The sequence below is a fragment of the Anguilla rostrata genome, chromosome 1 (assembly GCF_018555375.3).
Source record: "Anguilla rostrata isolate EN2019 chromosome 1, ASM1855537v3, whole genome shotgun sequence".
Classification (NCBI taxonomy): Eukaryota; Metazoa; Chordata; class Actinopteri; order Anguilliformes; family Anguillidae; genus Anguilla; species Anguilla rostrata.
In genome coordinates, this window is record NC_057933.1 from 17,240,287 (window position 1) to 17,254,833 (window position 14,547).

Below are 14,547 nucleotides of genomic sequence, written 5' to 3' on the forward strand. Positions count from 1 at the left end.
TACATTTGCGAAAGTGAAGAAAAACCGTTTCCTTCTCCCGGGCAGTGCATTGTTTTGTTTAATAGAAGGTATAGCAGTTGTTTGTTTGCTTAATTTCGCTTGCGTGATATTTCATGGTTATACATCGGATAGGGACTTGAGCTCACGTAGCTGGAATGATAATCACAGCCCTTCTTCCAGAAACTGGACGGGGGACTACGCTTTCTGCACCACCTCCTCCCCCCCCACTTACGGACGGATGCTGGAGTCCCCATTATCTCTTCCAGATGCTTCACCTCACACACACACACACGCACGCACACAAGCATGCGCACACACAAACGCGCAGAGCAACAGGCGCTCCTCTTTGCTTACCGTGCTGTTAGGAAGACACTTCTTTGGCACAGGGAACTTCCCCTGTCTAATCTCCTAAAACAATAGTTTATTTTCCAGACGGACTGTTATCCCCCCACCCCCCCCATGTCTGGATTAAGGGCAGTGGTCTTGCCTCTAATTTTCAGGCTGCACTTCGCTGTCATAGAAACCGCATAACAACGGCACACAGGTCTGGGGCGCCTCCGCTCCGTACAGCCTGATTGGACGCTGGACGGAGGCTGGCTGGCGACGGCTCCTCTCCGCTCCTCTGAGCGAGGGAATCCCTCACGCCGCGCTCGTCAGGCAGTCACCCAGAAGGCCGTGCTCTCGCTTCAATGAGCTCAGGCAACAGGCTGATTCTGTCAGCGTTTCACGCCATGTCTTTCGCACGTGCTGTCGATGTCATCCACATCCGTTCCTTTTCTGTCCTGCCATAAAAAAAGAACACATTTGCTGCATGTACTGCGTATGTACTCGTATGACATTAAAAATCATCTTTACGTGTGTTTATTCTATGTCATGTATGTGCATTGTATGTGTCCTACTGTTTTCTTTTGCCTACAGTGCATTGGACAGAAAATATTGTTATTGCACTGGAATCTATTCTACATGACAGAATTTATGCAAAATGTGCTGTACTTTCTTACTTCAGTAAATAATTAATAGCGACATGCAGTCAAAGTCCGTGCCTTGCACAATGCGGTTCTGTCAGGTCTCTCGTGATTTAGGAAGTGAGATCAGCTACAGCAGGCCGTGTAAAATGCACCCCTGACTCTGAGGCCCTGGGTCAGTCCCGTATCACGCTGTGGTCCAGAAAACAGCAGTGGGAGAAGCCAGGCCCCTCTCCCTCTCCCACAGGGACGCCAAGACAGATAGCTGCTGTTGGGGGCTGACATCAGCAATGTGCATTAAAGCAGCCTGGGCCCTGGCCCTGGTCTGAACACTGCAGATTTCCCGCTCTCCCAGGCCCACAGCTCAGGAAAGCCAAGCTGATAAGGACACTTTTCAGTACAGCGGGTCCGCGCGGTGGCTCATTTGGTATGCCCACACTACTCCAAGGTCCTCTGAGGCTACCGGAGATTTCGCTGATTAGTTAATGCATCGCTTTCAGAGCCAAGTAATGGAGACGGTACCGGGAAAGGCACATCTGTTTCACAATCAAACCCATGCGAACAGATGCTCAGGTCCGTAGTTACCAGTCTCGCCCGGGTAGGTTTCTCATGCCACAAAGTCTTCTTTGCTTTTCAGTGACTTTTGTGGATGTGGTTCTGAAAATTACAATATTAAGATACCACGGTCTTCACTAAAAATAAAAGCGGTCATATGCTTAGTGAAGATTGAGAGATCCCGTTACCCGTGTGTAAATCGGTGGGTCCAAATCTGTTACACACATCGGGGCTTAGATGCTCAGCTGAACCACTTACTTTTCTGCTATTGAGTATATAAGACGGTTGTTAAGTAGGTGAAATTTTCTCTAAATGTGGTCTATTTTATATCCCTGGATGGTACACAGGAAAAGGTGGAGCCATCTTTAGGTCCCATAGATCAGAGAGGAACAGGCAGGGCCTTTTTAATACAAGGGCAGGGAGTCTTACCACACTTCTGCTGTACCATTGGGAAATAGCATGGAGGATATTTTTCATATATTGCCCATCGCATATTAAAGAAAGTACTGAACAGTTGGCAGTATGCCGAGTAGACACAGTAGTTAGGTGATTATTTTGGACACTGCCCCTGTCTAACGGATGTCTCTCTCTGCTGCCCCCTGCAGGGATCCTTGAGCACTGAGCGGGACTATGAGAGCGTGGTGCTGATGAGGATGAGGCAAGCGGCCGAGAGACAGCGGCTGATCGAGGAGATGCAGCGGGAGGATGAGCAAGAGGAGGCTGCCCGGTCCTAGCACCCACCTACAACACAGACACTATCACTGCTGAGCTTTAGTTCCATAAAGCCGGCCCCATCATGCGTGTGTTCAGCCTTAACCATAAACAATCAGGTTCACTGCTGAAAACACCTGTGCTGTTGCCTGATGGATTGAAAGTACCTACCAGGTGGGTAATTAGTGGTTCTGGTGATGATGGACTCCACTATGTGTTATGAATGGTCACTGCACTGTGAATTCAGTTTTTACTTCAAAACAAGGGTGAAAGCAAAGTTAAGATTCAGATTCAGGACCTCAAGTTCAATGTAACTTCAACGCTTTGTGTACTGCAAAAGGTCTTTTTTTACTCGGTCCCATGGCAGCTATCATTTCATTACCATCTGTCAGCACAGTTCTGCTTATTTCTAAACAGAAAAAAAAAAACTTGTTTTGGTGCCCTAAATTGCAGCCAAGAGCAAATGAATTGTTTTCCCTTGTGCAATATCGTTCTTGATTAAATAGTTAAAATTTCATTTAACATATCCGTGCAATGTGCTTTGTCTTTTGGACAACCCAAAAACCACAGACTGTCTCTCTCCAAAGCGATGTTTGTGGGTAAAAAAAAAATCACGTCGGTGTCTGAAGCTTCACCAGAGACTGCATTCTGCATGCTTCGGGATGGGCAGTCGTCGCCAGGAATGGTAAACATTGGGTTTTATGTGGACGGTGCGGATTCAAGTGATGACAAGTTACTCTTTGAAGTATCTAAATAATAATTGGGGTGGTTAGAGTGATTGCTCTGTGATTTGTGTGTTTGCGGCTCTGTTCCAAGATCATCCCCTCATGGAACAAGAAGACAAAGCCTTGAACAAATATCAAACACCACTTCATTCTATTCAGTAACAAAATGATTCTTAACTGATGTTACCTTTTCCCCGAAATACTGCTTTTGTGTTCCCTGTTGAGGTAAAACAGGCACATTTCACACATGCATGCAGGTACAATTCTAAAATGAAGGTAGCAGTAGAAAAGTAGAAAAGGTTGACCAATAGACTCATGAAAAGCTTTCAGACTAGCATCCTATTTGTTGTGGTTAAAAAAAGGGTAACTAGAATTGGGCTTTTGAATACTTCTAAAGTTTTTGTTTTGTGATTGACCAGTAGGTTACATATTGCAGTAATCTCATTGTGTTTATTGTGAATAGCAGCTATACCATTGTAGTATCATTGTTATTTTTCAGTTGCTCTTGTGCCTTGCTTTCCCATCTTCTCAAGTTAGCATGCCTATTCTCATACACCATTCTCCTTTTACATGTCAAATACTGATCAGGCCATGTGTACTAAAACTGGTCTTTCTCCAGATTTCATATAATCCTGTCATATCCAAAGCACTACTTTCAGATAGCGATGGATACAGTGGCACATTATCATTGGTCAATTGCCTTATGATCTCAGTTCACAGCACTATCAAGTTCTAGCCTGTTCTGTTGAGGGAACATTTCAAAATGTAAGCAGATACACCACCAGTGGTGGTTGTCACTTTTTTTGTTTTTGGCCCCCTGAACCACAAAATCATCTTATTTTGCTGCCCATTACTTGATTATGGTGTTATCCTGCACAGATTAAGTTCACATTGCCTGCAGTAAAAAGCCACTCACTGCTATCCCAAACCCCAGCAATGCATCTCCCCAGAAATTGTGTGGCTGCCGTGGCCATATTACACAACTCACATCTGCAGTGTGAGCCCATCTGCTCGCATGGTTCCTCTCTCCCTGCAAAATACACTCATCAGATGGTTCTGTTTAGGTGCCGATTGTACAGCTTTCATATCCCTGAAAAAGCTAAATACACAAAGCCCATCCAAATTACAACAGAGGAAATAGAATTACACCTCCCCTTCCAGAAACGCGTCCTGATAGTGCCCTGCGCCAGTGGCTTGTAGTGCGTGCAAATTGAAGTGGGAGGGTTGGGGTAGGCTGTCCTAAATCATGATTCAAACTACAAAGGGGCCCCCGTCGGCATCTCTGTGGTAATCCACCCTCCAGATCTGTGAGGAAGTGGGTGACTTCCAGCAGGGCCTGGAATCTCAGAGTTCCTCTCACCAGAAATTCCCTGCTTTTCCTATCCTGAGGTAAATCACAGCCAAGTCACGGCGCTGGGTGTAGCGCGCCGCCAGGCCGGGGGCCCAACTGATCTGGGCTCTCCGCAGACGGCGGCTGGCAGCCCAGCAGCTACAAATTAGCCGCTAATGAAACCACCCAGAGTTTGGCCGCTACTGCCCCTTACTGGCCTGGCTTTTTCCAAAGCCATACCCGCTGTTCCTTTCATTTTCACCCTCCTTACCATATAGTATTGCTAAGGGCCCATATAAATTCCTGACCATGTTACTTATTTTGGGAGACATGAGACTGGTGTTACATCCATAACAATGTCACTGTAGGCACCCAACTAACTGCTACTAATCATTAGATAAACAGCACAGGTGTGTGACCAATTATACCATCAAGGATTAATTGGAACAAGCTTACCAGTTCAAGTCAACATAATGACGCAGTAAAAGTAAAAGTAAGGAGAATGGCACAGTAGCCATTGGCTGGGATTCAACCAACCAGTCAACACTGTCCTTAACTTTACCTACCAATTAAAAACAAAACTTTTTTTCTTTAGAAGCTCAATGAAAACTGTTGAGTTAATACATGCTATTGTCTATACTTGCTAAATAAATAGGACAATTCTCAACATTTTTTCACTACCAGAACAAATTGGACTGGTAAACATTAATTTGATATTAATCCAAAGCGAATGTCTCCAGTGGTCATTTATAATTTAATTTACAGAGTACAGGGCATTAAAATGCAGTTATTGCATTTATGCTTCCTGGTAGTGTAAGGCAGATATGAAGTTACTAAAAACTCACTATATACTATAAACCCTGAGAAATTAAAAAGAACCAGCTCATGAATTTCAGAAAGCTGTATGTAATATTCCTCCTCATATTTAATTTGGTGCATTGTCTGACCATACTGCTGAGTAGAAGAGTAAGCTTAAGAGTACATATATGTTCTTCAAGTCAATCCACATGTTTAGATGACTCACTTGTGGTAATTAGATGACAGAGATGCTCTGCAATTGGATGATTATTTAATAAAAGACTTATAGTGACTTAGTGGTACTGAGAGGAAACTACTAGTTAACAGAAGAAATCAGGAATGTGTACAGGTCCTAACTAGCACATTAAACTCCACGATTATTACCACATGTAGAACCCATTGTTTTGTTGCAAGAGTGTCAGACGTTGTACACCCAAGACCTACTACTGTCCCCTTGAACCTTGTAGCTAATCTGTGTAACCCAGTATCGTTTATCTATAATTGTTGTTGCTATTATCTATAAATTATATACTTATACATTATATGCTTTGGAAAGAAATGTGAGCCTACTGGATTAATATAACTAACAGTTACTCCAATGTAATTGTAATTGGTACATTGTAATGTAAAATATAGCATATTACAGTACAGAGGGAAATATTCTCCATTCAGTTTATTTCTAATTCATTCAACAGAATGAAATTCAGTCACAGTTTTAATGTTTTCAACTTTCTTATCCTTTTCTGTCCCTCACAGTGACAATAGGACATTTACTGCCATTATAACATCATTAATCTTAACTTCTGTGCACAGAAAGGAACTAAGAAAAGGCTGCGCCTTTCTATTAATAAACAAATTGCATGACTATAGAGTGAGGGCACCATGGTAGATTCATGGAAGCAGGCTAATGCTGCATACTGAGAAAATAAAGTCTAATACTTGATTCTACATCTTCCCTTCGCTGCTGGAGAAGCATTGGAACAGGGCTACTCAACTCCAAGTCCTGCGGGCCACAGTGCAGGCATTTGCTCCAGCTATGCACTACACCACCTGATTTCACTAATGAGCTTACTTCCTGAACAAAGGAGGTAAAATAATTTGTGAAATCAGGTGGTGTAGTGCATGGTTGGACCTGCAGACACTGTGGCCCATGGGACCTGGAGTTAAGTATCGCTGCATTTGAACATATTACTTCTGTGGAGTCACGACAATGTGATTCTGATTCTATCTGGAATTTATTCAATGAAGAGACTTTGCACCTAAAAATCGAGAAGCAGGAAAATTTGGATTGTGTGGTAATACTGAATGCGGCTTTTGACCTTTGTCTCTATTCACATGTAACTGTAAGTCTGTAAAAAACACAGTGCTCATGTACCATATCGTGGGTTCCTCCATTCAGTTCTAAGATCATCCAAGAGGTGAGAAATGGCAGGATGAATACATTAATATAATACAGCAATATATGTTCAGAAGTTGGAGCCCCAGAGCTAATGCTCGGCTGGCTCCTCTCAGTCTTTATGCTCCATGCTGAGCGACATTCTCAGAGTTAATGTCGGACCTAAATCAGATCACGGGGTCTCCCTGTGTAGGCACCACACCAGCGTCTGCCCCACCCCTGTCATGGTTACCACACGGAACCCAATCTTCTCCAGCTTGTCCAGAACCATACGAGGTGGGTCATCCACATGGTACTCTGAACTGCAAGACACAGACATTTACACAAGAAATTTCATCAGAGATTTCTTTTTAAATTATTGTGAAGATTTTTTTAAAATAAAGTGACTAACGTATAAATAGATATCAACTTGTTACATTTAGTGAAGGTCACTCACAGATTAACATTAATGTGCATTTAATGTGCTTCAAAATGTTTCCCATCTCTGTTCTGTCAGATGTGCGGAGCAACTTTTAGAACAGATATAATCCTAACTGTAATGGACTGAGTCTTGCAGTAGTAGTTCATTTTGAGATTAACTTAATTTATTTACCTTCCTTTTGGTTGAAGATTGTTTCTGCTTTCTAAATTGTTCCTCCAGATAAAAGGTAACACAAACATTCATCTCAGGAAGGATGAAGCCAAACCGAGCACTAAAGAAAACTACACTACAGTGCTCTCCTCTTCCCTGATAAGAGGTTGACAGCATACAGATAAACAGAAACAACCAGAAAAGCATCTGGAGATTACAACAGTGGTAATGTTCCAAGGCAAATCTGTAGTGTTGCTTTTTAAAGATAGAGGTTAAAACAACCCCTTTCCCAAATCCCGATTATGAATGCAACAAACCACAGAGAGTGCTTTGAGAAACCTTCCTCTTTGAAGAAACCAAAGGCTTCATATACTCACAGAAGCTTTATCGGACATTTCAGATAACAGAGTATCACTTGAATTCCTCCTTCACAATTGCTATATTGTTTTTGAACTTAAATTGCTAACACTTGCAAAGTTCATACCTCAAAAATGAAAGCCTGTATGTTGTCCAAATCTGAATTCTCACACTGTATAACCATTCCCAGTTGTTTTAAGGGTTTCTTTTTTCTCCTTGTCCTTCCACCACCTTTTTTGCTTTGCACTACAGTATATGGCATCTTTGTATGTGCATTCGTTAATTTTTACACTTACAAGTTGTTGCCCAATACTGTTGTCTTTCTGGCTCCCAGATAGTTCATTATTTCTGGATCAGAATACTCATCTCCGACCATGGTAGGACCAGTCTCCTGAAATGCAGTATGGTATAAAACATCGAAAAATAAAACCGTGAACAGTCTTTCCTTCACGGCCTTACCTACTGTAGTCTCCAAAACGAGTAGTGAAGCTGTATTTGTGTGTTCTGGGTGTTTTTTTTTTTGCCAAACATCATATAAGAAGCAGGTACTTAGTTTCACAAAAACTAACTTGGCATATAAAAACGTTTGAGACCACGTTTAATTCGTAAGTGGAACTTGAGCAAGCTAAATGATTAAGAACGTTACATTCATTTGATTAGACAATTTTGAACATGGCAACTTTATGGAGCAACAGGCTTAATATACAAACTCACGAAGCTGGATAATCTATCCAGGGTGGCGTGATTTACTGGCTAGAGTACAATCGTATTTCCCTCAGTACGTTAGCAAAGCTAGCCAGCTCATTGTTCCACTTCTTACAGCTTTCGCACAAAGTTGCCTTTTCATCCGTAGTATAGGCCAATACGTATGTAATTTAATTAATTTTAGCATGCTTTATTTTTTATTTACCAGTACAGACAAATCTGAGCTAATCAACATTTGAAAAGATCATTTCGCTTAAACGTTCAGGAACATCAGCGAGCTATCTCGGTAAAAGTGAATTGTTACATCAGCGCTACAGCACATCAAACGAGGTCTGGTTATATGTTATCGTAAAACTAAGTTATTGTTCTGGGGACAGATTCCAACACTGGCTATGCATGAAGAAAATAATAAAACAAAAAACATTATCCTCCAACCTTTCATGGGCTTATTCGCGTTTCATTGGAAATCTAATGATGGCGCCAATCTGACACAGCACCGAACGAGTCAATATACGAACCAGTCGGATCTGAGTGCTGATGAGAATATAAGGCATCCTTGTTTTGGCGTTCTCGTAGTCTCTTGGGGTTGGTCTTTGGTTCCTTTCGGAGGTTGCTAGCTAGCTAGCTGTCTCCTCAACGTGTGCTTTCGCTGACAGTTTAGCCAGGAATGCGGAAACACCCCTCGCATCAGACCAATCACAGCCTTCGGTGTGCCTGATTGTCAACACAGGCACGGCTCGTACAGCGTGTGGAACTGTGGTGTGGAAGCTATTACCTGCGAATCGTGCGTGTCTATTAATTCCTCACCCTTTCTTAGTTTTGGTTTCCCATTTGGTGCTAGATTACTTCAACATTCAATATTTTGGTGTCCAGAAATAAGCCCGACAACTCACCATATCGGCTTACAATTATATTACTGCTAAAATACCACAATATTCTGGAAAAAGCATGTCAACACTTTATAATAATGTATTAAACCATCGACTGGGTTACCATAAAAATAGCAACACAGACTTATTAAGTTTGTTTGCATTTCATACCAGAAAACACATGAAAAATTCATCTGAAGAATTTCTGGGAATGTTGCAATCAGGGCCAGCCATCCCTCAGCATTCGCTGTGCTTGTGATTTGCCCTCTCTCATGGACTGGGTCTCAGATTTCCTTTTTAATTCTGTGGCCAGGAAAACGTACATTATACCCACTGTGGTTTTTCCCCAAAACATGGATGAGGAACAATGGTGGATTTCTCAAGCAGGGCACGCACATGTTAAGCATTTCTTCACCGTGCTGTAATGAAGTGCTTTTCAGCTGTACTGAACCTCTCAATTACAATAGGGAATGCAAAAAAAGTGCCGATTCATACATTCTTTCGTGTCTTGATTATTGAAAAAGTAATTTAAGGAGACTGTTTGCAGAATGTGGCCAGTCTGCTTTCGGGAATTCCTTTCTATTTATTTAAGATTTGAACAAAGATCTGTCTACTTTGATTCTCCATTAAACATATTTGTTTTAATGTGATTTTGGGAAACAATAGTTATTGTTTATAGAGATAATATTATTCATTATTACTTTAGACTACAACCATAAATCTTTTGTTTTTCAAAAGTTTACATATCTATCGATGTAGGGATTTTGTTCTCAATCTAAGAGTCACTTGTACACTCTGAATGCTATATACAGTACAGTATATTTAATGCTATGAACTTTCAATGAATGGCAGCTTATTCTGAGTCTCTTCAGTATTTCTTATAGTTAGCATTGATGTTTGTGAACAGCATTTGTGAAGTGATTGTGTAAGATATGTATAAAAGCAAGGCACAACAGAATGACAGCCGATTAGATTCATAATATCCGTTTTAGAGAAGTGATAATATCTTTAATATAAGGTCCACCATCTTGCGTGAAACATCAACCACAATAATAAAACAGCAGCAATGCTTCAACAAAATAGATACTCATTTTGTAGAACAGAAAGACTAAAGTTGGATCACTGCCAAAATGAATTTTTATATGGTGCTTTTGAAAAGTTTTTGGTTTTTACGAATAAAGCAAGTCTAAGATGAAGAGTTGGTTTGTTAAAAAGGGGACTCATCAAGTAACAAATCATTTGGTATATGATGTTACATTACACTCAATACTCAACTGGTGGGTGAGGAAGTAAATCAGCAAGTTGAATTATTTCTGTATAGAAAGCAGCAGGACTTGTATTTTGTATATTTGTAATAGGACAACTCACAAAACTCATTAAGCTTTTAAAATACTAAATTATGACTTCTGTTTGATTTTCTACCCAAAAATTGAATATTTTCCCCTTTGAACGGTTTAAAGCAGGGCTTCCTAACCCCAATAGGTTCTTGGCACCTATTGTGAGTGCTGGTGTCTGTTCCATTTTAGCTCTCGATATATAATGACTGCTGTTTACTGTATGTGCAATGTAAGATAGTGTAATTTGTCATCATTTAACATATTTATATCTTATAATTTATAAAGAACAATCCTTGGAATATTATTTGCTTACTGTATATGCTTCTGTTAGAATAACATTTTGTCACATCTGTGACAAAGAGCTAAGAGCCAGTGTTTGAATTTAATGATACTTGAGCTCGGATCTAATGGATTCATAGCTCAAGTAGAATAAAAATTCATCTGCGCAGTAGATCATACAGACCAAAGATAACAAGCCCTGTATTAAACATAAATTAAAACCAATGTTCATTAACCATCCATCCATCCATTCATTAACTTTACCCATTTATCCTGGTCAGGGTCGCAGGGGTGGTGGAGCCCATCCCAGCGTGCATTGGACAAGAATACCAGTCTTTATTACCCATTTTTGAATTTTGGCATTATCCTTCAGTTGCTCTTATCTTCTTTGTAGAAGAGCAAATGTCTAAAGGCAAGACACAATCTTTGTTTTCAAAGATTTATCTTAATTTAAATTCCAAAAAAAAAAAAAAAAAAACCCAGGAAGATCTTCCAAAAAGATAAATGCATACATTTAGATAGTTCATTATCCACAGAGTTTAAGCGTCCCTGTTTTAGTTCAAATGCACACCACTGCCAACTCCATGCTTGCTGACTAACTCGAAAAATAACAGTAGTTGGTATACAGAAGCTTTCACAAACAACACAAGGAGGGAAACCTCAAGATCCTTTGCAACAAGTTGTCATTGCCAAAGCAAAATTCCTTCTTCTGTTTCACCATAGCAAAAATAACGCCATAATTCAAATCTGACACGATTGTTTGCTTGACACATGATTGCTTGTTTATTTCAAATAAGAAGGAACGACATGAATTTGGTCTAATTTGGATTTTATAAAGCATCTCGATTCAACAAGAATTGATACATACATGGTTTTCAAGTTATTCTTCAATGAATCAATTTGTTACTTGGTAATTCGTCCAAAGCAGGTTGATTCTTTTTAAAGGACAGCCCTGTACATTTTTGAACGCAATCCGACTAAATCATAAAATATTGTTTCCACCCGGAAGAATTATATCGTTACACAACGGTAGCGAAAACACCGGAGTCTTTTACATTTGAAAACGAAAGCAACATTAGGCTACTACATGAGATGAATGAATACGAAGGTTGTAACATGCAAGTGAATTTTCTGTCAGTTGCTATTTAACTGCGCCAGCTATATTTCGAATTCAATATGCGGTCGCGATTTCATCAGTAGACACAAGGATCTGAAGCTTGAGAACATCCTCCGAAAACTAACGTTTACTCATGCTTTCAGAGGACAAAAACTGATGGGTGATCATGAGATGCGCGTGGACGTAACAGGGAAAAGGTCTAGTAATAAATAACGTTTAGAATAAAGAGATCGAGCAACATTAGCTGGTTATTTAGTTACAATACTTCGTGGATTGTTAACTATTATGAACAGCAAATAGACAGCTAATGTGGTCGTCTATTTAACTACCGCGTGGCGTGTAGTGAGCGGAACGGCCAATATAAATTCAGGATTTTTTACAAGATAAATTGACCTTGTGTTCTCAAGGGGTGGACACTTGATAACCCTATTAATAGTTTGCCTCCTTCGCCATGAGCAAGTTTACGTTGGGGAGAAATGCCTGGATTGGAATGGGCCTGGGTACCACAGCAGGTGCGGCCTTGGTAATATTTTTCATATATAAGAAGACGAAAAGGAGAAGAGCCCAAACCTTGTTTCAAAACCAGTCGTCTGAACACGTGTTAAATAGCATGGATGGACCAAGTACAGATATAGTTGGAACACAAGTGCATGATGTGCAAGGTAATCATACAATACACAAATACATTAAAACCATCAATTAAAATATATACATTATCTGAATTGACTGTTTTTTCTGATTAAATGATAATGAACCAAAAGGACCCGTGCATTTGCCATAGATCCCGAGGTAATGTTAATGATCAGTGTATATCATGTCTTTAGCAGTCTACAGTTGTCATATTCAAATTTAGGAACAGTGACTATGTGTCTAATAATACATTTACTTATTATTATAATTAAAGATTTGATGAAAAATCTGTTTTGGTTTTCACCTGAAGCTGAAGGACACAGGTGCAAAGAGGGATTGTAAAGACTGCCACCTACTGGTACAATCAGCTGTTAAAGTTGGAATGTAGCTGTTCCACTGTTAATGGAATTTGGCCACATTATAAGAACTGTTGCCGTCTGCAGTGCCACAGCATATACCATCATTCATGCTCCCAAATGTGTTGCAGACTGTGATAGCATTCCAAACCAGACGGTGGCGTCCAGCGGCGTAATGGTGGTGGAAGTGGACCGAGGCCTTTTACCGGAACAGCAAGTGGAGCTGAGGAACAGACTGGATGAGGTGCTCCAGTGTGTAGCCACCCTACGGGAAGAGGTGGCTGAACTGAGGGGTGGCCTGCAGGGAATTGTGGTGCAGATCGTCCAAGATGTCAAGTGAGTTCTGGTTCCTGTTTCCCATCAAATTATTTCTCAGAGTGTGATTTGGACAATTCTAAATATAGAAATGTTTGTTTTTTATGAACTGGTGCTGGGACCTGGGCAGTAGGCTTGTGACTATACAGTGTGCAGACCATAAGTGATTTATGCTTCTTTTTTCCCCATTTCCTAATTACTTACACAATAATTTTTGTGATACCAGGTTGTGACTGTGGTATTGAATGACCTATATGTTCAAGATAATGGCCATTGATTGAAATGCTTCCATTAAAATCCTTTATCAGACGTGTAAAATAGGAAAAAAGCATCAGAAAGAATGAGTGTTCACTGTGTAATGATTTATGCTGTCACGTTCATGCTGTCACATGAGTGCCATGTTGTTGCTGAGTGCCTGTGTGTGGTTACCCATGGCTCTTGTGTACTGTTTATGTGCAGGACCGGCATGGAAGAGAGCCAGAGGGCAGCGCGCCGGCGAAGGCATTTTCTGCCTCGGGAGCGCACAGACTCCCTCAGCTCCAGCTCCATTTACTTCACAGCCAGCGGAGCCAGTCTGTACGACGGGGAGAGCGAGGGGGGGTGAGTACGGCCCAGCCTGCACGTCTCCAGCCGTGCCGTCGCTGTCTCGAACCTGTGACGTGATAGTGATATTAATGCAGGTTCCTGGCCAGAGACCGCAGCATCTTATTTTATCACCACAATCTCCTTCTTTGCGTGCGTTCGTTAGATTAGGTGGATGTGATTCAATGATTGGTCTGAAATGGGAGTAATTTTTACACCCACACGTTCCCAAGGAATCAGACTTCTTGGAATATGCTCAGCGAAACCAGTGATTCTCAGTACAAAATATGTATGGAGAAACAGAAAACCCTGATATATTGTTTCCTAGCCCTGACAGGAGGTAACAGTTTCTGGCCTTGAGAAAGGGGGAGCTGTGAAAAGAAATGGGAAACTGTTTAGGGTAACTTTTTTTTTTTTTTTTTTTGGGGGGGGGGGGGGTGTCTATTAAGTGTCTCTTTCAAAATATTCTCTCCACAGAGCAGGGGAGGCCTTGTCCAGGAAAGAAAACAGGAAACCAGTGGGGCCGAAGGCTGGAGTCAGAAAACAAATTAAGAATCCATGTTGCCAGAAAAACAGGCGTTTAGAATGTGTTCCTTGAGCCCCAGCAACCTCCTGTGGTCCCTGTGTGACTTCCTGGCCCGGCTCCTCTGCTGAGTGTTATTAATGTCCAGGGTCGCTTTCCCTGTGACCTGGGTTTACATGAGGCCTGCTCTCTGGGGACGGCTGCAGGAAGCAGCGCCGTGCTCCAGAGGTGTGAGGGGCGTCTCCGCTCATCCGCAGTGCAGAAAATGGCCTCTCATCTCAGAAACGTACCCGCCCGCGAGATATCAGATGATGGAGGTGTTAAAAACTTCCCTCCTTCCTGCCTGTGGGGGGACGTACAGATAGGCACCATACAGTCGTGGGAAATATGGGAAATGGATGGACTGTCCCTATAAGGGCTTGTTTC

General features: G+C 41.3%; 3 protein-coding genes across 3 annotated transcripts in view; 2 read left to right on the plus strand and 1 right to left on the minus strand.

The window, feature by feature from the left end:
- Positions 1-2,752, plus strand: part of dnajc17 (DnaJ (Hsp40) homolog, subfamily C, member 17) — a 44,669-nt gene extending 41,917 nt beyond the window's left edge. The window contains exon 11 of the mRNA XM_064326377.1: positions 2,126-2,752. Within this exon, the coding sequence (XP_064182447.1) occupies positions 2,126-2,254 (129 nt within the window). The 3' untranslated portion in view covers positions 2,255-2,752. The remainder of the gene's footprint in view (positions 1-2,125) is intronic.
- A 2,990-nt stretch (positions 2,753-5,742) lies between these two features.
- gchfr (GTP cyclohydrolase I feedback regulator) lies at positions 5,743-8,794 on the minus strand. The gene is made up of 3 exons (XM_064326391.1): positions 8,632-8,794; positions 7,705-7,799; positions 5,743-6,782 (listed from the first exon to the last, which is right to left on the minus strand). Exons 1-3 carry the CDS (start codon positions 8,665-8,667, stop codon positions 6,653-6,655), a joined length of 261 nt encoding a protein of 86 aa, XP_064182461.1. The 5' UTR covers positions 8,668-8,794; the 3' UTR covers positions 5,743-6,652.
- A 2,818-nt stretch (positions 8,795-11,612) lies between these two features.
- LOC135250273 (regulator of microtubule dynamics protein 3-like) overlaps positions 11,613-14,547 on the plus strand; it is a 46,187-nt gene continuing 43,252 nt past the window's right edge. Inside the window, exons 1-3 of the mRNA XM_064326406.1 lie at positions 11,613-12,377; positions 12,833-13,037; positions 13,476-13,616. Coding sequence (XP_064182476.1) covers positions 12,167-12,377; positions 12,833-13,037; positions 13,476-13,616 — 557 coding nt within the window. The 5' untranslated portion in view covers positions 11,613-12,166. The remainder of the gene's footprint in view (positions 12,378-12,832; positions 13,038-13,475; positions 13,617-14,547) is intronic.